The 24,960-nt window shown below is 47.9% G+C and overlaps 1 protein-coding gene across 1 annotated transcript; it reads left to right on the top strand.

Annotated features, from left to right (window-relative positions):
- Nucleotides 1-23,918: 23,918 nt before the first annotated feature.
- On the top strand, nt 23,919-24,502 carry LOC147960303 (uncharacterized). Its single transcript, XM_087534145.1, has 2 exons — nt 23,919-24,138; nt 24,222-24,502. Exons 1-2 carry the CDS (start codon nt 23,919-23,921, stop codon nt 24,500-24,502), a joined length of 501 nt encoding a protein of 166 aa, XP_087390271.1.
- Nucleotides 24,503-24,960: the final 458 nt, after the last annotated feature.

The following is a 24,960-nucleotide window of genomic DNA, read 5'->3' as shown; positions in this document are numbered from 1 at the left end:
ACGTCCTGTCCGTCGACATGTTCGACAACCTCCAAGTGCCGTATGATCAGCTTCAGCCCACCAAGCCTTTCTCAGGAGTGACCGATAGCTCCACCACCCCGACCGGGTAGGTCCTCCTCCCCGTCACCTTCGGACAGCGCGACAACTACCGCACCGAGCTCATCGACTTCGACGTAGCCCACATTCGTCTGCTGTACAATGCCATCCTTGGGTATCCGGCCTTGGCCAAGTTCATGGCCGTGACACACCACGGCTACAATGTCCTGAAGATGCCAGGAAGCGGCGGGGTCATCACAGTCCCCTGCGAAGAAAGAGATGCGGTGTGCTCCCTCGAGCGCGCCTTCCAAGCAGCGTCAATCGAAGAACCCGACAACAACGCATCTCGGTACCCTCCTGGGGTCGTCCCCAAAAAGAAGAAGCAGCTACTCCGTGCCGGACCTCAGGAGGGCAACACCGCAAGTGGCATCTCATCAGGATGAGAGCCTGCACCTGGGGCGCCTCCCTCCATCGCATAGGAAGGCGCGCCCGGCGCCCTCCTCGGGTAGGGCTCGGGGGCTCTCTTCTGGAGGGCCTCAGACCTTGCAAACGTCATGAGGGAGGCGCTCGGGCACCACTTGGAGGCGTACTTCACAGCATGTCTCCCTCAGGAGGACGCTGGGCAAGGAGCTCCCGGTGCCCAGGAGTTCATCACCAAGGTATCTCAGGAGCTTCAGGAAGCAAGAGCAATATGCAGCGACCGCCGCCCACCTGGCGCTGCTCCCCACCCCGGCGAGGGTGGTGAGCTACGCGTCTACATCGACATCCTAGGGCTCAACCGAGCCGCATCTCAGGAGCCCTTCTAGCCTTCGCGTGTTGGGCGCTGCGAGGGCCCACCTCATAGCTACGTTCGCATGTCGTTCAGCCTGCCGAGCGTGGCTGTTGCCTTCCAACGCAACCTCCGGAGCGTCATGGCGGGTAAGGAGGCCAGGCACCACGCAGTCCTGGCGGAGATGGCGATGGTTCTCAAGGAACCGCCTGGACCCCCAGAGCCTCCCGGGGCTCAGGGCCCCGATGGCTCGTGAGGAGCAACCCCTTCACCGTGTACCTTCAGCTGCCTCAACACTCCTTCATCAACGGAACCAGGTGACATTTTCCAAGTTCATTTAGCTGGGAGCACCCTCAGGGCTGCATCATTCCCAGGCCGCGTGGGTCCGTCCCTATGGCATGTATCCCTTTTTATGTCTTTAGCTTACCTCGCTGGGTGCGCCCCTCGGGCTGCATCATCCCCAAGCCGCTCGGGCCTGACCCAGTGGCACGTATCTTCCCTATATTTACCTAAGCCAATTTTCATTTCGTGCTTAATCTATCTATGACTATCACCTGCTTGATTGTCGCCCATCGCGGGAGACGCGCGCCGGTCGTCTTTCTTCAGGACCCTTCGCTTGAGAAGGTTAGGCACGGCGTCTATGCTCGGGCCCGTCCCTGCAGCGTCGATAAATCCAACGGCTGAGCTCTGTCTGGCGGGCCGGCCCCGTTCATGTCACCTCCTGGGGTCGTTGGTGCTTGCGTTTCTCACGCGATAACCTCAGGAGATTCATTCGGCGCAGGTTGTCTAACCACCTCGCAGGACCACCACAGCGAACAAGAATCAAGACCAGGCGCAACCCGCCTTGAGGTAGGGCCTCGTGAGTCCCGCGCTGGCTCACGAGTGCCCAGACACACCTCGTCTAGCCCTGCCGTGCAAGCCACGTGTCAGGGCAGGGCTGTACACGCCCCAGGGGCTCTCCGCAGTAGGGAGTCCCCTCCCACGTACCAGTGGAAGCACCATGCTCCGCGCTGGCAGTCGACATTGCCGAGGAGCGGCTATGCCCATGCAAGTGCGGAAGCGCCATGGTCCGTCCTGGTGATAAACAACCGAGGGCGGCCTCACGGCCGTATCAACCTCAGGGAGCCTCCGGGCTCGGTGTCTGGCCTCGTCGCAATGCCTCCCCTCGGGAGAGCCGCGCGAGGGGGCTGGGCACGGGGGCTGCGCTCGGGTCATGCCCAAGCGTACGCCACCCCGCCAGGTCCCTCGGACCTAGTCGTTGCGCGCCCCTCCTAAGCCGAGCCTCGGCGAGGACAAAGGTATGAAGGTTGTTTGAACGTCAAGGGGGACTCTTGAGCATCGCGACTCAGGAGCCTAACTGACCACGTAGCCCCTCACTCCTTGGCCCGTCCTGGTCTCCGGTCGGCCCAACGGCGGTTGATGTATGCATGCGGTCGGGCCCTACCGACGTAGAACACTAGATCTATCCCCGCGTCTCTTTCCTACAAGCTATTTGCGTGTCAAGGGGGACTCATGAGCATCGCAACTCAGGATCCTAACTGGTCACATAGCCCCTCACTCCTTGGGTCCGTCCTGGTCTCCGGTCGGTCGAACACTGGTTGAGGTATGCGCGGGGTCGGGCTCTGCCGACGTAGAACATAAAGCAAATAGGAAGAAAATCGCAAAATCTCAAAGCAAATATTACAAGATATATTGCTCTCTGAATATCAAACACAAGTTTAAACGCCTCCACGAGGCACGCTACATGCTGCAGGAGTTTCAACAGGAAAGGAGCCACAAGCCAGTCATCCCTCGACACCGCCGGTACCTGCAAGAGGTGCCCCCTCCTGGGTGGCGTCGCCTTCACTTGCACCACTGGCCTCACGACCATCTCGCGGTGATGAGACCTCCTCTTCTTCAGCGGGAGCAGGTCGGGCTTGTTGAGGGGAGCCTTGCCCTTCTCTATGGCCGAGAACCTCCGAATCGGCGCCATGACTGCACCAGCAAGGAGTGGAGCGAGGAAGGAGAAGAAGCGGGAGAGGTAGAGAAGAGACGGGTGATGGGGCTCCCCCACCTCCCATTTATAGCCAAGGGGAGGCCAACCGCCGGCCTCCATGATCTAAGGTAATAATGATGGTTTTTCCTTGCATGCAACAGGGACTTGTCAAGTCGGGTAGTTGCCGAGGCAGCATGGGGAAGCGAAGACACCCACATCCAATCAACTGCCACGCGCCGACCAAGGCCGCAGGATATTGGGGCCCGTGGTGCTCCACACTTGACATTTGGCTTCGCCTTGAAGCCAAGCCCAAGCGCGCCTTGGGCCCGGGGGCTACCGTCGGCATTCTGGGAATGGGGGTCCCCAGACTTTCCTACCTGCGGCCCATGGCGTGGCTCTGCGAGCGGGCCCGTACGGCCCATCTTCACTAACAAGCGCTCAAGACCCTCGCGAGGGGCCAAGCCTCGCAAGGCGGACGACACAAGACCTCCTCAGGAGCGGCCTCACCAGGCTGGCCCACGAGGGGCGGGGAGACCAAGGCAAGGCAAACCTCGCGAGGTTCCAATGACGTGAGCCATGATGATCGAGACCAGGCGGGCGCCAGGCGGGCACCAGCGCGCACAGTGTCCTTATTTCCTCTTTGGTGCTAAGGAAGCAGGCACATGCGCGGAGTACCGAGGCGTCAAGCAAAGGTTTCCATATCGGTGCAACAAGACCAAGACCAGCAGGACGGCAAGGCGGAGGTCACCGTGGAGCCCAAGACGGTGTCACCACCAGGGCCTTTGGTAGGCGAAGACTACTTTTGTCAGGATAAGCTGTACTAGCTGTCCCCTTTCAAATTGGCCGTTGTTGGCTCCCTTCCCACTCAATAATTGGGGAGAGGACCAGGGCTTCTATAAATCTCTTCAAAGGAGATTTCAGTTTGATTATGGTAATGCAAGTCATGCTGGTTCGACGAATCCAGCCATGCAAACGCCGGCCGCTTCGTATGTGGGAGTTCAACCCAGAAGGACTGCACGCTATTCAGAATTTCCTTGGCCTGACGCACGAGGAGATGTATAGATCATTCTTCGGACCCCAAATAGAGTGTCCGGATACTACCGAGGACGTGGGCCTGAGCAGCAACCGCACCACCGACCAAGTAAGTTATCCTCTAGACGAACACACCGTCTTTCATTTATCATGATGTTATTTTGAGAAATCGCTCTTTGACCAGGACTGGATAACAAAGGCGAAGATGATTCAGTGTTCGGCCCCCCTTCCTGAGGGTTTGGAAAATCCGGTACTGGAAAAGATGCTCGAACTAGCACCTTGCCCGGAGCCCTCAAAGGAAGACAAAGGGGGGAATAATGAGGGCAAGAGCGGGCCTCCACCGCTACCTATTTCGACTGAGGGAACGAGCGCCTCCGTGAGGGAGGATAACCGAGGGGAGGAATCTGACATTCTCTCACCCCGGGGAAGGAAGAGGACTTCCTCTGAAGATCCGGAAACCAAGGTTTCTAAGCGGGAGAAGAAATCTCCACCAGAGGGTCCTGCCTTGGAGGGTGCTCTTGCCGCACAAAGTCCGCGTGGGGATCATCCCTCTAACGAGCTGTAAGCAATTAAAAAGTACTTTAATAGTGAAGATATATTACCTTACCTCTGAGGAAAATAACCGAAGTATTTATCTTGCAGTTTGGATCTTAGCCCTTCTCAGCAGAGCTCGTCTTCGGGGGATCTTCTTCCGGAGATGATGGAGAGCGAAACGCCTCCCCCGGACTCCTCCGCTCAAGAGGCGGGCGACCTTGAAGTGTCGTCACAGAGGGCCTCTCCGGATCCGGTGAGGCCAGAAGATAATCCTATAGTCACCCGAAGTGCCCAGCGTCCGGCTCTCGAAGAGAGCAAACAAAAGAGTCCGGCACCGTCTGGTATGCGGCCGGACATACTGAGAGAGCTGTTGGAGCGAGCAGCCATCTCAGAAGAACACCGGACATTGATGGGTACGGTGATGGAAAGGATTTCATCTGCCGAAAGCGGGTTGCATGACGCCTTTATGAGTCTACTGACGGGCTTTGAGGTACGTAAAATGATGTACATTTGTGATGGTACAGCACATTTTTAGGTGTGCCATGTGTAGATAGTAGCCCCTGAGACTCTGGTTGTCGCCGAGAACGGCAGAAAACAGAGGATCGTAGTCCCAGGTAATAACCATACCGCTTTAATGTGCAGGTAGTGGGAGCTCCGGTGGCTAGCCGGACTCATCAGTTTGCCGAGCTGAAGCGGCAACTGGATGCGGCGGATGCCGACATCGAGCTTGTTAACAAGAGGCTTGACGAGGCACAGGGTAAGTGGTATTTTCTGGAGAATGCCACATAGTAAGAGCAGCATGATGCCAGTATCTTTAATATGTTGTGACTGCAGATGGAGCTGCCACCGTGGAAACCCTGCGGGCGGAACTTGCCCGAGCCAAAGAACAAGCAAGGATTAGTAATGCGGCTGCTGTGAAGGCGGCCGAAGAGTTGAAAACTGAGAAGGCTGCGCATTGCGAGAGCAAAGAGAAGATGGCCAAGATGGTCGTAAAGTTAAAAGACACTGCTGACCGTTGCCAGTTCCTTGAAAAAGAAAACCGAGCGAAGGCAACGGACCTTGAAAAGGCCACGATGGCGAACAAAGACACCCGCTCTGCTACGAGAGCGAAGAAGGAGGAGCTGCGTGAAGCCGGGGATATTGCGGCTGGGAAGCCCTTTATGCCACGGAGGAAGTTCGGAGATCCACGGTATGCCCCTCTGGATCGGCTATGGAGTTCGGCAGATGCATACATGGACTTGGCGGCGAGCGCTGTTGATGCGGCCAAATACTTCCAAGATCAAACAGATCGTGAAGTGGACAAGCTGTTCTGGTCGCAATTTAACGTTCCAGAGCGTCCGCTTCCATTGACTGATCAGCTAGCCGAATGGGCCGAACTCAATAGGTTGTTTGGACTCGCCATGAGGTCTATCATGGATCAGCTGTGGCCGGAAAAGCCGAAGCCGAACAACTATTTCAGCTTAGTGCAGTAGTTCCTTGGTGTGGTGCTGCGCATCAATGCGATGAAGAGGTCGGCGTGCATAGAAGGCTCGCGGATGGACCTTGCCCGTGTTAAAGCATACTGGGCGGAGATGGATGCTACCACTGTTGCGTCGCAGGGTTCGACCATAGGCCGAGTGGCTGCCGAGCACTATTTCGAAGAGGTTCTCGAGGGTGCTCGTTTGATAGAGGCCCAGTGCTCGAAGAATATTATGTTTGAGTGACATGTATTCCCATTGTAAACACAATGTTTTTACGAAATTTATTAAGGATGTGTTTATACTTTTGCCTGAAAGTAATATGATGCCTCCTGTGCGGCCGTTTATGTATACATGTGTATAACCTGAAAGATTGCAGTCGTCGGCTTCAGCCCCCATAGAATGCGGGGGTGTTCACAGAAGACGCGTGTTCACACTTAACCCAACATCTTGGTCCTATTAAGGAGGTGATAGCGCAGCGAACGAGGCAACCGGACTATGATGCTTTAACACTTTCACTTAGCCATAGGAGTTTGACGGTGGGGCTACTATATAGCCCTTGGTGGCTCCGCACTCTCCTGAATTCGGGGTGCGTACATGCCTGGCCGGGAAACGGCCCTTCGTTAAGGCGGAGAAATGCTAACATTCTGATAGGTCATCGAGTGGTTGACCAGTCTCACGCTATATCATGACAGTCAGTTTTCGGCTTTCTCTACTGAGGTTCTCGTCCGGATGACCCGGGGCACAGTCGCAGTAGTTCTCCTAGTGCTACCTTAGACGATAGAGCGGAACGTAAGGTACCAAAACATAGGAGCCGGGCAAACCCAACATTTGACCAAAGACATGATTCAGAGCTGATGCATATAGGGCCAAACTCACGACGACGAACACTCCCTAAGGTATTCGGTCTTTATGGTATGAACCGGGCCTAATCAGTGCCCTTTGTAAGAAGCCTCTGGTGTTCAGGTACGTGCATTATTCTGACGTGGCCACATTCCAAGATGCCAGCATCCTTCTCAATTGTACTGAGAATCCGAGGGATGTGTATCAACAAGAGACAGTAAAAAAGGTTGACGCAGGGTCTTAATCTAAAAAGAATCCTTGGAACGGGTCCCTGCAGCACGTCTGCGCCCGTATCTCCGTTGTGCCGTATCCTGGACGGGTGTAGCACGGTGGTCATCTGTAAAAGAGAGGAACTTAGGTGAAAAGTTGTCGTGCAAAAAGGTAGGTTTTTTGAAAAAACAACGTATAATTCAAGGTGAGTAAAAATTGCCACTTGTCTGCGTGCATTGAGCCCCTTGTATTTGTGATAGGGGTGTGGCCATCAAACCTGTACGAATTACATACAGCTGCGTCGGACTCGTCTAACCATGTCCGTGGTCTTGACGACCTATCGAATACTTTAGTTGGTGAGACCGTTTTAGTGTGCGGCTGCCCAGGCAGGTGCATTCTCTTCGGCACGCAGGGATCGCTCCATATTTCCATTTACTGCAATGATGCCACGTGGACCGGGCATCTTAAGCATGAGGGAAGCGTAGTGCGGTATTGCGTTAAAGCGAGCGAAAGCTTCGCGTCCAAGTAGTGCTTGATAGCCACTTTGGAACGGAGCAATGTGGAAGGTTAAATTTTCGCGACGGAAGTTATCGGGGAAGCCGAATATAACTTCTTGTAGTAGGGAGCCCGTGCAGTGAGCCCCTAGGCCTGGCATTACTCCTTTAAAGGTAGTATTGCTGTGGCGAATTTTCGTTGGGTCTATCCCCATTTTGCGGATTGTGTCCTGACATATCAGGTTTAGCCTGCTGCCACCGTCCATCAGGACTCGTGTGAAATGGTATCCATCAATTATTGGGTCTAATACCAAGGCAGCCCATCCTGTATGCCGGATATTTGCTGAGTAATCTCGATGGTCGAAAGTGATCGGTTGAGCCGACCAGTGGCAGGACTCCACGGTGATAGGCCCTTGGGCATATTTCTCTAGGAGTGCCGCTTTATTTCTCCCCTTGATTACGTGTAACATGTCTACTGTTTTGACTTCTGGTGGAAATTTCTTTTGTTCCCCAGTGTCTTGCTTGAGAGGCTCATCCTCGTCTTCGCTTGGTGTATCCTCCCCCTTGTGTACGATGTTCAGCTTGCCGGACTGCTTGAAGACCCAACATTCTCTGTGGGTATGATTAGCGGGTTTACCAGGGGTGCTATGGATCTGACATATTTGGTCCCGAATTTTGTTCAGGCTGAACAGTTCATCTCTGGCGCCTATAGGGGGTGGCTTTTGCTGACCTGGCCGAGAGATTCTGAATCCGGCGTTTACTGCCGTGCTCTTCATGCTGTCTTCTTTATTCCGGCGCTTATTATTTTTGTCGCGTCGTGATTTCCCCTTTTCATCTCTAACTTTGGATGTACTTGGGTCGCTGGTGCTGCATCTGGCTAGCCAGCTGTCCTCACCCGCGCAAAAGCGGGTCATGAGGCTTGTTAATGCTGCCATTGTTCTCGGCTTTTCTTGGCCGAGATGTCTGGCAAGCCATTCGTCGTGGACGCTATGCTTAAAAGCTGCCAAGGCTTCGGCATCCAGACAGTCGACTATTTGGTTCTTTTTAGTAAGAAATCTGTTCCAAAGCTTTTAGGCTGACTCTCTGCGCTGTTGAGTTATATGACTCAAATCATCCGCATCCGGTGGTCGGACATAAGTCCCTTCAAAATTTGCCCGAAAAGCATCTTCGAGCTCTTCCCAGCTTCCAATGGAGTTTTCGGGGAGGCTTTTAAGCCAGTGCCGAGCTGGCCCTTTGAGCTTGAGGGGTAAGTACTTGATGGCGTGGAGATCATCTCCTCGAGCCATATGGATATGGAGGATATAGTCCTCAAGCCAGACCCCAGGGTCTGTTGTTCCGTCGTATTGCTCTATGTTTACGGGTTTGAATCCCTATGGAAATTCATGGTCCAGCACCTCATCGGTGAAACATAGGGGGTGTGCGGCACCCCTGTATCTGGGTTTATCGTGGTGTTCGGATGTTTGTTGTTTTGCATCGTATGTTGGAGCGCGCTTGCGTGGTCCATAGATGGATCTGGTTGTGCCGTCCTTTTGATGCGAGCCCTCGCGTGGATCGCGTATTGGCTTATGTGCGGAGTTGTTTGCCGCTCTATGTTGGCCGTGAGGTCGTCTATCCGGCTAGGTGGCCGTTTTGGTTTTTGGCTGTGGGGGATCTAAGACCTCCTCATCGAATTAAGGTAGCAACTTCCGCTTCGGGTAGCTCTTGGTGGGGTAATTACCGCCGTACCTCGCTGCTGTATTGAGTACTTTGCTCCATCTGATTTTAAGTGTGTCTTGCGCAGCCTTGAGCCTTTGCTTCTGCTTTTTTAGACTCCTTGCGGTGGAAACGAGCCTTTGACGCGCATTCTGTTGCTCCGGGTGTCTGTCCGGTGTGATGTCATCCGGACTGTTATCTTTGATAGAATCGGGTTGTTCGGTTTGATTCTCTGTGTTGTCGTGGTCCGGCAATGGTTCACCCTGCTCTAACACTTGGTCTGTATGATCGTTGTTTCTGCCGAGGCGGGCTTTGGAGCGGCGCTTACGCCGCCGCTTTGACTGCTTCTCGAGGGGACAACCCTTCATTGCGTCCTTCTGTTCCTCGTGGTCGTTTTCTTTTGGTGTGTCCACCATGTATACGTCATGTGATGAAGTGGGCGTCCAGTGCCCTATGGGCAGTGGTACCTGTTCGTCTCCTGCATCGTTGTCCATACCGTCGATGTCTTCGGAGTCGAAGTCGAGCATGTCAGTTAGGTCATCGACAGTGGCTACTAAGTGGGTGGTGGGTGGGCGGTGAATTTTGACGCCATCCGCATCCCAATCCTGCCGGACGTAGTTCGGCCAGGGTCCTCCTAACAAGGAGAGAGACCTTAATGAGTTCAGTATGCCGCCAAGGGGCGAGTGCTGAAAAATATCCGCGGAGGTAAACTCCATGATCGGCGCCCAATTGGATTCGCTAGGAACAGGCGCAGGCGGTTCGGAGTCCGCGGCCGGAGAGCGATCCGGCAGTCTGACAACACGGCTCTCGTGCAGAGTAAGGTCGATGTTTGGCTCGATCGCCGATGGGGGTAAGGCCTTCATGGCGGGGTCCATCCACCCGTCCATGGACGGCGCAACTGGCTCCGAATTGAGGGTCGGAGCGGCTGCCGGTGCGATCTCCTGAACACTGCCGAGTGGTAGAGCTAAATCGTACTCATCATGACCGCGTGACGCACAAGGCAGAGGCTCGAATCCGTCGAAGATCAAGTCTCCGCGGATATCCGCCGTGTAGTTTAAGCTTCCAATCCTGACCTGATGGCCAGCGGAGTGGCTTTCAATCTGCTACAAATGGCCAAGCGAATTGGCCCGCAGTGCAAAGCCGCTAAATACAAAAATCTGTCCGGGGAGAAAAGTCTCACCCTGGACTGCATCGCTATCGATGATAGTAGGAGCCATCAAGCCTAACGGCGACGACACAGAGGAACTCTCAACAAGAGCACCAATGTCGGTGTCAAAACCGGCGGATCTCGGGTAGGGGGTCCCGAACTGTGCGTCTAGGCAGGTGGTAACAGGAGGCAGGGGACACGAAGTTTTACCCAGGTTCGGGCCCTCTTGATGGAGGTAAAACCCTATGTCCTGCTTGATTAATATTGATGATATGGGTAGTACAAGAGTAGATCTACCACGAGATCAGAGAGGCTAAACCCTAGAAGCTAGCCTATGGTATGATTGTATGTTATTGTTGTTGTGTCCTACGGACTAAAACCCTCCGGTTTATATAGACACCGGAGAGGGTTAGGGTTACACAAGGTGGGTTACAAAGGAGGAGATATACATATCCGTATTGCCTAGCTTGCCTTCCACGCCAAGTAGAGTCCCATCCGGACACGAGACGAAGTCTTCAATCTTGTATCTTCATAGTCCAACAATCCGGCCAAAGGTTATAGTCCGACTGTCAGGAGACCCCCTAATCCAGGACTCCCTCAGGCGCCCCTAGTAGAGTAAGCTAAAGATGCATAAGGATACATGACGCATGGACAGGCCCGTGCGACCTAGGAATAATGCAGCCCGAGGGGCGCTCCCAGCTGAATAAACTTGGAAAATGTCACCTTGTTTCGTTGCCGAAGGAGTGTTGGGGTAGCTAAAGGCGTGTGCTGAAGAAGTCGCTCCTCATGGGACGCCAAGACCCTGAGCCTCGGGAGGCTCTGGGGGCTCACGTGGTTCGTTGAGGACCGTATCCATCTCTGCCAGGACCGCATGATGCCGGGCCTCCTAAGTTTCCAGGATGCTCCATAGGTTGCACTAGAAGGTGGGTGCCACGCTCGGTAGGCCAAATGGCATGCAAACATAGCTGTGAGGTGGACCCTCGCACTGCCCAACGCGGGAAGGCCAGAAGTGCTCCTGAGATGCGGCCCTGTTGATCCCTGGGATGTCGATGCAGACGGGTAACCCGCCACCCTCGCCTGGATGGGGAGCTGCACTAGGTGGGCGGCGGTCGCCGTGCATAGCCCTTGCTTCTTGAAGCTCCTTGGTGGCCTTGATGATGAACTCCTGAGCACCAGGTGCTCCTTGCCCGGTGCCCTCCTGAGGGAAACGTGCCACAAATCACACCTCCACGTGGTTCCCGAGCGCCTCCCTCGTGATGTTGGCCAGGTCTGAGGCCCTCCAGAAGAGAGCCCCCGAGCCTCACCCGAGGAGGGCGGCGAGTGTGCCTTCCTATGCGAGGGAGGGAGGCGCCCCAGGTGCGAGCGCTGATCCTGAGGCGGCGCCGCTGAAGGTGCCGCTCTCCTGAGGACCTGTGCGGAGTAGTTGCTTCTTCTTCTTGGGGATGGCCTCAGGAGAGTACTATGTGCCCTCGTTGTCAGGGTATTCGATTGTTGTAGCTTGGAAGGCGTGCTTGAGGGAGCTCACCACATCTCTTTCTTCGTAGGGGACTGTGATGATTTCGCCGCTTCCTAGCATCTTGAGGCGTTGTAGCCATGGTGGGTCACTGCCATGAACTTGGCTAATGCTGGGTACCCAAGGATGGCGTTTTATGGCAGATGAATGTGGGCGACGTCGAAGTCGATGAGATCGGTGTGGTAGTTGTTGCGTTGGCCGAAGGTGACAGGGAGGCGAACCTGCCCTATCGGGGTGGTGGAGCCATCGGTCACTCCTGAGAAAGGCTTGGTAGGCTATAGCTGATCATAGGGTAGTCGAAGGCTGTTGAATGTCTCAACAGATAGGACACTGAGCCCCGTGCCGCCGTCGAGGATGGTCTTGGTGACTTGGACATTGCTGGTGATGGGTGAATAGAGCATCAGGAGGACGTCGGCGGTCACCGCGCATTTGAGCTGGTCCGCCGAGCTAAAGGTGATGGCATACTTGGACCACCTGAGCGGGCGCGTGGCCTCGAGCCTGGGGAGGGATGCATTCATCTCACGAGCAAACTGCTTGAAGATGCGCTGGGAAGCCTGGGCCTGAGCACCACCCAAGATGCAAGCGATGGCGCGTGGCTCCTGGAAGCCCCCAGCCCCCTCGTCCTAATGGTGGTCGTTGTTCCTTCTTGGTGGTGGCGGCAGCGGAGGGAGGCCAAGATTTCCCTGAGGACGGTCCTCGCGAGGCTGGTTGTGCCAGGCACCCTCACGAGGCTGCTCCTTCCATTTGTCCTCACGAGGCCGGTCCCGCCACTCCTGGCGGGGCCGCGGTTGTCCCAGCATCCTCCACCTCCTCCTCCTCCTCGACCGTAGCCCCGGTCATTACGCTTGGGGCGTCGACCGAAGCGTCCATCTTGGATGGCCCTGAGCTCTTGGCAATCGTTGGTGTTGTGGCTGTGTACGTTGTGGAAGGTGCAGAATGGATGGCTGCTCTTGGACGACTCGGGGTGGTCCTAGCCGCGCTTCGTGTCAAGCTCCGCCGTGACCACGGCTACTCCCTTGAACTTCACGTCCTTGACCTTGGCTTTCTTCTCCTCTGGATCGGTAGCAGGGAGCTCGAGAAGAGAAAGGCGCTCTTCCTCCGGGACGGTGGTGTACAACAAGGGCATGCATGTTGCTTGCCATAGGGGAGCAGCCGTGCTTATCCATTGCTTATGTTCCTTCATTTATTTTGTAGGCAGCTAATAGAACTTGCTACATGTACCAAACTATTGACAGTGGTGAGTCACCGGGGTACATTGCATACTATGCTGACAACTACAACGAGTTCGGCCTTGAGGAGGATGTTCCAAAAGTAAGTTCTCTCCGTTGATTATTGCATTTTCCGTGGTTCCGTCTATTACCGTTTGCTTAACATCATTTGCCTATCTTGGTTTTCATGTGGGAGAACAGCATGGGCTTCAACAGCGGCATAAGAGAATGCCTTACGAGACCCTTGCATGCCAAGGCAACATTGCTCCTCGCCCAGGCATTATGGAGATAGTTGAGGAAGAGCAAGAATAGATTTGGATCAAAGCATTGCGTCATGCGGGGGGCAATTCGTTCGTGACAAAGTGTGCCATTTTTTGTAGCTGGCTTGCAGCCGGTTCTATCATCCCATGAGTTGTACTGGGATTGACATTAGAGATGTTGATGGAACTGCTTAGTTTGTAATTATGTATGGCGTGTGTTGCCCTCCACGTGGATAACTCTGTTTTGTAAACACCACTTTTGGTTGCTAATCAGTATTGACCCCCTGCACTGCCTACGTGTACGTGTGCCCTATTTTGGTTTGGAAAAAGTGATTAATGTAGATGAGAAGAGAGCAGTGGCACAAGTGAAGTGTTATGTCACTGAAACGTCCATTTTGCATCATGCTTTTATATCGATATTTATTGCATTATGGGCTGTTATTACACATTATATCACAATACTTATGCCTAATCTCTCTTATTTTACAAGGTTTACATGAAGAGGGGGAATGCCGGCAGTTGGAATTCTGGGCTAAAAGAGGAGCAAATATTAGAGACCTATTCTGCGCAACTCCAAAAGTCCTGAAACTTCACGGGAGCACGTTTCAGAATATATAAAAAATATTGGGCGAAAGAAGTACCAGAGGGGGCCACCCACCGTCCACGAGGGTGGGAGGCGCGCCCTACCCCCTGGGCCCGCCCCCTACCTCGTGGGCCCCTGGCAGCCCTCTGACGCCCATATTTGGCTATATGGAGTCTTTCATGGAGAAAAAAATCATAAGCAAGCTTTCGCGAAGAAACTCCGCCGCCACGAGGAGAAACCTTGGCGGAACCAATCTAGGGCTCCAGCGGAGCTGTTCTGCCGGGGAAACTTCCCTCCGGGAGGGGGAAATCATCACCATCGTCATCACCAACGATCCTCTCATCGGGAGGGAGTCAATATCCATCAACATCTTCACCAGCACCATCTCATATCAAACCCTAGTTCATCTCTTGTATCCAATCTTTGTCCCAAAGCCTCAGATTGGTACCTGTGGGTTGCTAGTAGTGTTGATTACTCCTTGTAGTTGATGCCAGTTGGTTTACTTGGTGGAAGATCATATGTTCAGATCCATTATGCATATTAATACCCCTATGATTATGAACATGAATATGATTTGTGAGTAGTTACGTTTGTTCCTGAGGACATGGGAGAAGTCTTGCTATAAGTAGTCATGTGAATTTGGTATTCGTTTGATATTTTGATGAGATGTATGTTGTCTCTCCTCTAGTGGTGTCATGTGAACGTTGACTACATGACACTTCACCATTGTTTGGGCCTAGAGGAAGGCATTGGGAAGTAATAAGTAGATGATGGGTTGCTAGAGTGACAGAAGCTTAAACCCTAGTTTATGCGTTGCTTCGTAAGGGGCTCATTTGTATCCATATGTTTCATGCTATGGTTAGGTTTACCTTAATACTTTTGTTGTAGTTGCGGATGCTTGCAATAGGGCTTAATCATAAGTGGGATGCTTGTACAAGGAAGGACAGTACCCAAGCACCGGTCCACCAACATATCAAATTATCAAAGTACCGAACGCGAATCATATGAGCATGATGAAAACTAGCTTGACGATAATTCCCATGTGTCCCCGGGAGCGCTTTCCTTTATATAAGAGTTTGTCCAGGCTTGTCCTTTGCTACAAAAAGGATTGGGCCATCTTGATGCACCTTATTTACTTTTACTATTTGTTACCCGTTACCAATTACCTTATCACAAAACTATCTTTTAGCGATAATTTTAGTGCTTGCAGAAAATACCTTGCTGAAAACTGCTTATCATTTCCTTCTACTCCTCGTTGTGTTTGACACTCTTACTTATCAAAAAGGCTACGATAGATCGCCTACACTTGTGGGTCATCAATACTCTTTTCTGGCGCCGTTGCTGAGGAGTGAAGTACCTTTGGTAGGTGGAATTTGGTAAGGAAAAATTTATATAGTGTGCTGAAATATACTATCACTTGTTACTATGGAACATAATCCTTTGAGGGGCTTGTTCGGGGTATCTTCACCACAACCAGTAGAGCAAAGAGTTGCTCCTCAACCTACTGAAAATGTTTACTTTGAAATTCCTTCGGGTATGATAGAGAAACTGCTAGCTAATCCTTTCATAGGTGATGGAACATTACATCCCGATTTGCACCTAATTTATGTGGATGAAGTTTTTGGATTATTTAATCTTGAAGGTATGCCCGAGGATGTTATCAATAAGAAGGTCTTCCCTTTATCTTTGAAAGGAGAGGCATTGACATGGTTTAGGCTATGTGATGATATGGGATCATGGAACCACAACCGATTGAAATTGGAATTTCATCAAAAGTTTTATCCTATGCATCTTGTTCATCGTGATCGTAATTATATATATAATTTTTAGCCTCGTGAAGGAGAAATCATCGCTCAAGCTTGGGGGAGGCTTAAGTCAATGTTATATTCATGCCCCAATCATTAGCTCTCAAGAGAAATTATTATTCAAAAAATTTATGCTCGGCTTTCTCTCGATAATCGCTCCATGCTCGATACTTCTTGTACTGGATCTTTTATGATGAAGACTATTGAATTCAAATGGGATTTATTGGAAAGAATTAACCGCAACTCTGAAGATTGAGACCTCGACGAAGGTAAGGAGTCAGGTATAACACCTAAGTTTGATTGTGTTAAATCTTTTATGGATACATATGCTTTCCGTGAATTTAGCACTAAATATAGACTTGACTCTGAGATAGTAGCTTCTTTCTGTGAATCCTTTGCTACTCATGTTGATCTCCCTAAGGAGAAGTGATTTAAATATAATCGTCCCATTGAAGTAAAAGTAGTTGCACCTATTAAAGTTGAAGAAAAAACTATCACTCATAATGATCCTGTTGTTCCTACTGCTTATATTGAGAAACCACCTTTCCCTATTAGAATAAAGGATCATGCTAAAGCTTTAACTGTGGTTCGTAAGAGTAATACTAGAACACCTACTCCCTCTGAGCAAATTAAAGTTGAACCTAGTGTTGCTATGGTTAAAGATCTCTTGGTTGATAATATTGATGGGCATGTTATTTACTTCTGTGATGAAGCCGCTAGAATTGCTAGACCCGGTAATAAAAATAAACATAGACCTGTTGTAGACATGCCTGTTATTTCTGTTAAAATAGGAGATCATTGCTGTCATGGCTTATGTGATATGGGTGCTAGTGCAAGTGCAATACCTCATTCCTTATACAAAGAAATTATGCATGATATTGCACCTGCTGAGTTAGAAGAAATTGATGTTACAATTAAGCTTGCTAATAGAGATACTATTTCACCCGTTGGGATTGTTAGAGATGTTGAAGTCTTGTGTGGGAATGTTAAATATCCTGCTGATTTACTTGTTCTTGGTTCCCCACAAGATGACTTTTGTCCCATTATATTTGGTAGACCCTTCTTGAATACTATTAATGCTAAGATAGACTGCAATAAAAAGATATTGTTTCTATTGGTGTTGGGGATATGTCTCATGAGTTTAATTTTGCTAAATTTCATAGACAACCCCATGATAAAGAATTGCCTAGTAAAGATGAAATTATTGTTCTTGCTTCTATTGCCGTGCCTCCTACTGATCCTTTAGAACAATATTTGCTAGACCATGAAAATGATATGTTTAAGAATGAAAGAAGGGAAATAGATGAAGTATTCTTTAAACAGGGATCTATTTTAAAACATCACTTGCCTGTTGAAATTCTAGGGGATCCTCCTCCACCCAAGGGTGATCCCGTGTTTGAGCTTAAACCTTTACCTGATACTCTTAAATATGCTTATCTTGATGAGAAAGAGATATATCCTGTTATTATTAGTGCTAACCTTTCAGAGCATGAAGAAAAGAAATTATTGAAAACTCTGAAGAAGCACCGTGCTGCTATTGGATATACTCTTGATGATCTTAAGGGCATTAGTCCCACTCTATGCCAGCACAAAATAAAATTGGAGAAAGACGCGGAACCGGTTGTTGATCACCAACGACGGTTAAATCCTAAAATGAAAGAAGTGGTAAGAAAAGAAATACTAAAGCTTCTGGAGGCAGGTATAATTTATCCCGTTGCTGATAGTCAGTGGGTAAGTCTTGTCCATTGTGTCCCTAAGAAGGGAGGTATCACTGTTGTTCCTAATTATAAAGATGAATTGATCCGACAAAGAATTGTTACAGGTTATAGAATGGTAATTGATTTCCGCAAATTAAATAATGCTACTAAAAAGGATCATTACCCTTTACCTTTTATTGATAAAATTCTAGAAAGATTATCTAAACATATTCATTTTTTCTTTCTAGATGGTTATTCTGGTTTCTCTCAAATATCGGTGTCAAAAGAGGATCAATAAAAGACAAGTTTTACTTGCCCTTTCGGTACCTTTGCTTATAGACGTATGCCTTTTGGTTTATGCAATGCACATGCTACCTTTCAAAGATGTATGACTGCTATATTCTCTGACTTTTGTGAAAAGATTGTTAAGGTTTTCATGGATGATTTCTCCGTATATGGAACTTCTTTTGATGATTGCTTAAGCAACCTTGATCGAGTTTTGCAGAGATGTGAAGAAACTAATCTTGTCTTGAATTGGGAGAAGTGCCACTTTATGGTTAATGAAGGTATTGTCTTGGGGCATAAAATTTCTGAAAGAGGTATTGAAGTTGATAAAGCTAAAGTTGATGCTATTGAAAAGATGCCGTGTCCTAAGGACATTAAAGGTATAAGAAGTTTCCTTGGTCATGCCAGTTTTTATAGGAGGTTCATTAAGGACTTCTCTAAAATTTCTCGGCCTCTGACTAATCTCTTACAAAAAGATGTTCCTCTTGTCTTTGATGATGATTGTGTAGAAGCCTTTGAAATACTTAACAAAGCTTTGATTTCCGCACCTATTGTTCAGCCTCCTGATTGGAATTGACCATTTGAAATCATGTGTGATGCTAGTGATTATGCTGTAGGGGATGTTCTAGGACAAAGAGTTGATAAGAAATTAAATGTTATTCAATATGCTAGTAAAACTCTAGACAGTGCTCAAAGAAATTATGCTACTACTGAAAAAGAATTTTTAGCAGTTGTATTTGCTTGTGATAAGTTCAGACCTTATATTGTTGATTCTAAAGTAACTATTCACACTGATCATGCTACTATTAAATATCTTATGGAAAATAGAGATGCTAAACCTAGACTTATTAGATGGGTTCTCTTGCTAAAATAATTTGATTTGCATATTATTGATAGAAAGGGAGCTGAGAACCCTGTTGCAGACAACTTGTCTAGGTTAGAGAATGTTCTTGATGACCCACTACCTATTGATGATATCTTTCCTGATGAACAATTAGCTGTCATAAATACTTCTCGTACTGCTCCATGGTATGCTGATTATGCTAATTATATTGTTGCTCAGTTTATACCACCTAGTTTCACATACCAGCAAAAGAAAACGTTCTTCTATGATTTGAGATATTACTTCTGGGATGACCCACGTCTTTATAAAGAAGGAGTAGATGGTGTTATTAGACGTTATGTACCTGAGCATGAACAGGAACAGATCCTACGCAAGTGTCACTCCGAGGCTTATGGAGGACACCATGCTGGAGACAAAACTACACATAAGGTATTGCAATCCGGTTTTTATTGGCTTACTCTCTTCAAGGATGCCCATAAGTTTGTCTTGTCCTGTGATGAATGCCAAAGAATTGGTAATATTAGTAGACGTCAAGAAATGCCTATGAATTATTCACTTGTTATTGAACCATTTGATGTCTGGGGCTTTGATTATATGGGACAATTTCCTTCCTCTAATGGGTATACACATATTTTAGTTGTTGTTGATTACGTTACTAAGTGGGTAGAAGCTATTCCAACTAGTAGTGTTGATCATAACACCTCTATTAAGATGCTTAAAGAAGTTATTTTTACGAGGTTTGGAGTCCCTAGATATTTAATGACTGATGGTGGTTCACATTTTATTCATGGTGCTCTTCGTAAAATGCTTGCTAAGTATGATGTTAATCATAGAATTGCATCTCCATATCATCCACAGTCTAGTGGTCAAGTAGAATTGAGCAATAGAGAGCTTAAATTAATTTTGCAAAAGACTACTAATAGATCTAGAAAGAATTGGTCCAAGAAACTTGATGATGCATTATGGGCTTATAGAACTGCATATAAAAATCCTATGGGTATGTCTCCGTATAAGATGGTTTATGGTAAAGCTTGTAACTTACCTCTCTAACTAGAACATAAGGCATATTGGGCCATTAAAGAGCTCAACTATGACTTCAAACTTGCCGGTGAGAAGAGGCTTTTTGACATTAGCTCACTTGATGAATGGAGAACCCAGGCCTACGAGAATGCCAAACTGTTTAAAGAAAAATTTAAAAGATGGCATGATAAAAGGATACAAAAACGTGAGTTTAATGTAGGTGATTATGTATTGTTATACAACTCTCGTTTAAGATTTTTTGCAAGCAAACTCCTCTCAAAATGGGAAGGTCCTTACGTCATTGTGGAAGCCTATCATTCTAGTGCTATAAAAATCAACAACTTCGAAGGCACAAATCCGAGGGTGGTGAACGGTCAAAGAATCAAACATTATATCTCAGGTAATCCTAAAAATGTTGAAACTAATGTTATTGAAACCGTAACCCCGGAGGAATACATAAGGGACACTTTTCCAAAACGTTTAAGACTCAGAAAGGAAGAGGTATGAGGTACGGTATGTAAACCGACTCCAAAACAGTTCTAATAGCAATTTTCTCCGTTTTAGAATATTTAAGAATATAGGAAAATAAGAAGTAGTCCAGAAGGGACACGAGGCTTCCACGAGGGTGGAGGGCGCGCCCTACCCCCGTAGGCGCGCCCCCTGCCTCGTGGGCACCTCGTGCGCTCTCCGAACTCCGTTTTCTTGCATGATACTTCTATTGGTCGGTAAAAATTCATTATATAATCTCCCGAAGGTTTTGACCACCGTATCACGCAAATATCTCCTATTTTTGTTTCGAGCTGTTTTCTGCCAGGGTTGTCAAGGCCAGGCATCATGTCATCTCCCTCCTCCTCCAACAATGAGGGCAGCAACGTTTGGCTAATGAAGATAGAGCTGAAGAGAGAAGAGCCCAGGGAGACCAACAAGGATGATGGGATCAGGAAGGCCATGGGGGACCAAGTTCCGGCAGTAGCAGAAGAAGACATCCTTCAACCTCACCACAATCTCTTTACCCCAACGGAGATTGAGGCTTTCAAGATGATTGAGTTAGCTCGTATTCAAAACAAGTATCTGACAAGTGAAAATATTTTGTTGAAGGGAGCAAAATTCTATCCTCCAGCGCAAATTGAGGAAGAAGCACATGCCATCAACAACTCCATCATCACCACCTCCGAGGAAGGAGACATAAACACATGGGTATGGGCACTTCCCTTGGCAGTGCCCCGGTATCATATCACCATCACACTTTTATCTTTACTGTTTTTCTTACTTTGATCCTTTTGGTAATATCTTGATCTAGTAGAATAAAGTTTTAGTATGATTTAGTTTTGAGTTTTGCTTTATGATCCTTATATGAAATCGAGTCCGTGAGCTATATAATAAAGATTAGTGTTGAGACAAGGGCTTGATTATCTTGCTATGATCTTGAGGGAATAAAATGAAAGAAAAAGAATAAAAAGAAATAAAGGGATCATGTGGATCTTTATGGAGAGTAATGACTTCACATATAAAGAGTATGATGAATAAAAGTTGTTGAGAGTTGACAAGCATAGTTTTGGTCATCGTTGCAATTAATAGGAAGTAATAAGGAAAGAGAGGTTCTCACATATAAATATACTATCTTGGACATCTTTTATGATTGCGAGTACTCATTAAAATATGACATGCTAAAGAGTTGATGTTGGACAAGGAAGACAACGTAATGGGTTATGTTTTCTTACATCTGAAGTAAATTGTATTGTCATGGATCATCCAACATGTTGAGCTTGCCTTTCCCTCTCATGCTAGCCAAATTCTTTGCACCAAGTAGAGATACTACTTGTGCTTCCAAATATCCTTAAACCCAGTTTTGCCATGAGAGTCCACCATATCTACCTATGGATTGAGTAAGATCCTTCAAGTAAGTTGTCATCATTGCAAGCAATAAAAATTGCTCTCTAAATATGTATGATTTATTAGTGTGGAGAAAATAAGCTTTGTACGATCTTGTGATGTGGAAGAAATAAAAGCGACGGACTGCATAATAAAGGTCTATATCACAAGTGGCAATATAAAGTGACGTTCTTTCGCATTAAGATTTTGTGCATCCAACCATAAAAGAACATGACAACCTCTGCTTCCCTCTGAGAAGGGCCTATCTTCTATTCTTGTCTTATACTTCATGCAAGAGTCACGGTGATCTTCACCTTTCCTTTTTTACATTTTATCCTTTGGCAAGCACAATGTGTTGGAAAGATCCTGATATATATAGTTAATTGGATGTGAGTTCTCATGAACTATTTTGTCGACATTACCCTTGAGGCAAGAGGTTGGGAGGCAAAACTATAAGCCCCTATCTTTCTCTTTGTCCAATTAAAACTTCATAACCAAAATATCACGTGAGTGTTAGCAATTGTGAAAGACTAGATGATGGTTGAGTATGTGGACTTGCTGAAAAGCTCTTATTGACTCTTTCTGATGTTATGATAAATTGCAATTGCCTCAGTGACTGAGATTATAGTTTGTTAGTTTTCAATGAACTTTCTGATTCATACTTGAAATTGTGAATGAATTGTTACTTTAGCATAAGAAATCATATGCCAATATTTATATATGTATATGTTGGTTCTCATGAAGTTTCTGATTTATACTTGAAATTGTGATTGAATTGTTACTTTAGCATAAGACATCATATGACAATATATGTATATGTTGCTGTTCTGAGAATGATCATGATGCCCTCATGTCTGCATTTTATTTTATCGACACCTCTATCTCTAAACATGTGGAATATTTATCGATATCGGCTTTCGCTTGAGGACAATCGAGGTCTAAGCTTGGGAAGTTGATACGTCCATTTTGCATCATACTTTTATATCGATATTTATTGCATTATGGGATGTTATTACACATTATGTCACAATACTTATGCCTATTCTCTCTTATTTGACAAGGTTTACATGAAGAGAGGGAATGCCGGCAGCTGGAATTCTGGGCTGAAAGAGGAGCAAATATTAGAGACCTATTTTGCACAACTCCAAAAGTCCTGAAACTTCACGGGAGCATGTTTCAGAATATATAAAAAATATTGGGCGAAAGAAGTACCAGAGGGGGGCCACCCACCGTCCACGAGGGTGGGGGGTGCGCCCTACCCCCCTGGGCGTGCCCCCTGCCTCGTGGGCCCCCTGGCGGCCCTCTGACGCCCATATTTGGCTATATGGAGTCTTTCGTGGAGAAAAAAATCATAAGCAAGCTTTCGGGAAGAAACTCCGCCGCCACGAGGCGGAACCTTGGCGGAACCAATCTAGGGCTCCGGCGGAGCTGTTCTGCCGGGGAAACTTCCCTCCGGGAGGGGGAAATCATCACCATCGTCATCACCAACGATCCTCTCATCGGGAGGGGGTCAATATCCATCAACATCTTCACCGACACCATCTCATCTCAAACCCTAGTTGATCTCTTGTATCCAATCTTTGTCCCAAAGCCTCAGATTGGTACCTGTGGGTTGCTAGTAGTGTGGATTACTCCTTGTAGTTGATGCTAGTTGGTTAACTTGGTGGAAGATCATATGTTTAGATCCATTATGCATATTAATACCCCTCTGATTATGAACATGAATATGATTTGTGAGTAGTTACGTTTGTTCCTGAGGACATGGGAGAAGTTTTGCTATAAGTAGTCATGTGAATTTGGTATTCGTTCGATATTTTGATGAGATGTATGTTGTCTCTCCTCTAGTGGTGTCATGTGAACGTCGACTACATGACACTTCACCATTGTTTGGGCCTAGAGGAAGGCATTGGGAAGTAATAAGTAGATGATGGGTTGCTAGAGTGACAAAAGCTTAAACCCTAGTTTATGCGTTGCTTCGTAAGGGGCTCATTTGTATCCATATGTTTCATGCTATGGTTAGGTTTACCTTAATACTTTTGTTGTAGTTGCGGATGCTTGCAATAGGGCTTAATCATAAGTGGGATGCTTGTACAAGGAAGGACAGTACCCAAGCACCGGTCCACCCACATATCAAATTATCAAAGTACCGAACGCGAATCATATGAGCATGATGAAAACTAGCTTGACGATAATTCCCATGTGTCCCCGGGAGCGCTTTCCTTTATATAAGAGTTTGTCCAGGCTTGTCCTTTGCTACAAAAAGGATTGGGCCATCTTGCTGCACCTTATTTACTTTTACTATTTGTTACCCGTTACCAATTACCTTATCACAAAACTATCTGTTACCGATAATTTCAGTGCTTGCAGAAAATACCTTGCTGAAAACCGCTTATCATTTCCTTCTGCTCCTCGTTGGGTTCGGCACTCTTACTTATCGAAAAGGCTACGATAGATCCCCTACACTTGTGGGTCATCAGTCACCCACTGCGCATGTGGGACGGTGGGGGGGGCCTATAGCAAAATTGAATTCCAAGCTAAGTTGGTGCGCCCGCATCCTCTCCCGCAAAAGTAGCCATTGGGTTCGGGCCTGTACTATATAATGATTGACCCCTTCAAGCTAGCAATGGACAGATCAGTGATCCATGTCTTCTTCCAATTCTTCAAACTCTAGGGCGTCTTCTTCCGCAAGGCGTGCGAACGCTGGGAGCCTAAGGTCTCTGGTGAGGTACAGAGTTGGCCCATTGAACTACCAGCCAGTTGTGCCTTGCTCGTGTAAGCACAAGCCAAAGGAAGCCATGTGGATCTCCTGGAGCGACGAGAATCCAGGGAGGAGGTACTACACGTGCGCCAGGGCAAGGGTTAGTGTTTCCAAAAATCCATTTCTTTTAGTATGAGGGCTTGATTCTTGGTATGTCAACTTGGTTTGCGGCAAAATGTTCTTGCAGATGGGGGGTGTGAATTCTTTGATTGGCATGATGATCCTATTGAAGATGGATACCTGAAACAATTGTTGATCGATCTGCGGGACAAGGTGCATCTGCTTGAACGGATGAATGACGAGCTCCGTTCGGAAGCAAGGGTGATGCAAGATTTCCAAGAAACCAGGCAGCAGGTTGCACAGCAAGTGCCGGCGCCAAACCTTGCCAGCCACAATGGTGCATATGTGATGAAAATTTTTGTGTGCGTTCTTGTGCTAGCACTTGTGTACAAAGTGTTCTGCTTGTAGATGCAGATTAGTTGGCAGCAACAACTGCCTAGATCTATTTTCTGATGCTTTATCAAGAATTTATCCTTGCCTCAATCAGACTTACCTTGCCGAGATGTGAGAGATGAAGTAGTGTACTTGTTTCAGGGGGAAAAGCGTCCCATAAACTCCCCATAATTAAGATATTAGTTTTCATGCAGTACAATGTTTTCTTCATCTCTGAAATACTTAAAAGGGTACATCTAGTAGGGACAAAGAGTCCCACAGGGAAGTTATTGACATAGCTGGGATGGTAAACATGATTTGTTGCTGATTTGGATATCTGCTCGTCCTTCAAGCTCCCCTACAGAACAAGGAACGTTCCTTTGATTGCTTCGAGTGAATCCGGTGCCGCCTTTGTTTGGTTCCCTTGCATCCGCATCAGCTCGTAAAGCATGACGTTCCTATGTGATGCCAATGTCTCCTGCAAGGGGGATAGT

The sequence above is a fragment of the Triticum urartu genome, chromosome 7A, assembly GCF_056163025.1.
Source record: "Triticum urartu cultivar PI428250 chromosome 7A, HENAU_Tu73, whole genome shotgun sequence".
In the NCBI taxonomy this organism is placed as follows: Eukaryota; Viridiplantae; Streptophyta; class Magnoliopsida; order Poales; family Poaceae; genus Triticum; species Triticum urartu.
The sequence above is the reverse complement of the archived record's forward strand: the minus strand, read 5'-3'. Positions and strand labels throughout refer to the sequence as shown.

Bases quoted from the DNA above. Each gene is read 5' to 3' on its own strand.
- LOC147960303 (XM_087534145.1), top strand. From the start codon at position 23,919: ATGTCTTCTTCCAATTCTTCAAACTCTAGGGCGTCTTCTTCCGCAAGG. The intron at 24,139-24,221 runs GTGTTTCCAAAA...ATGTTCTTGCAG, and splicing joins GTGCGCCAGGGCAAGGGTTA to ATGGGGGGTGTGAATTCTTT.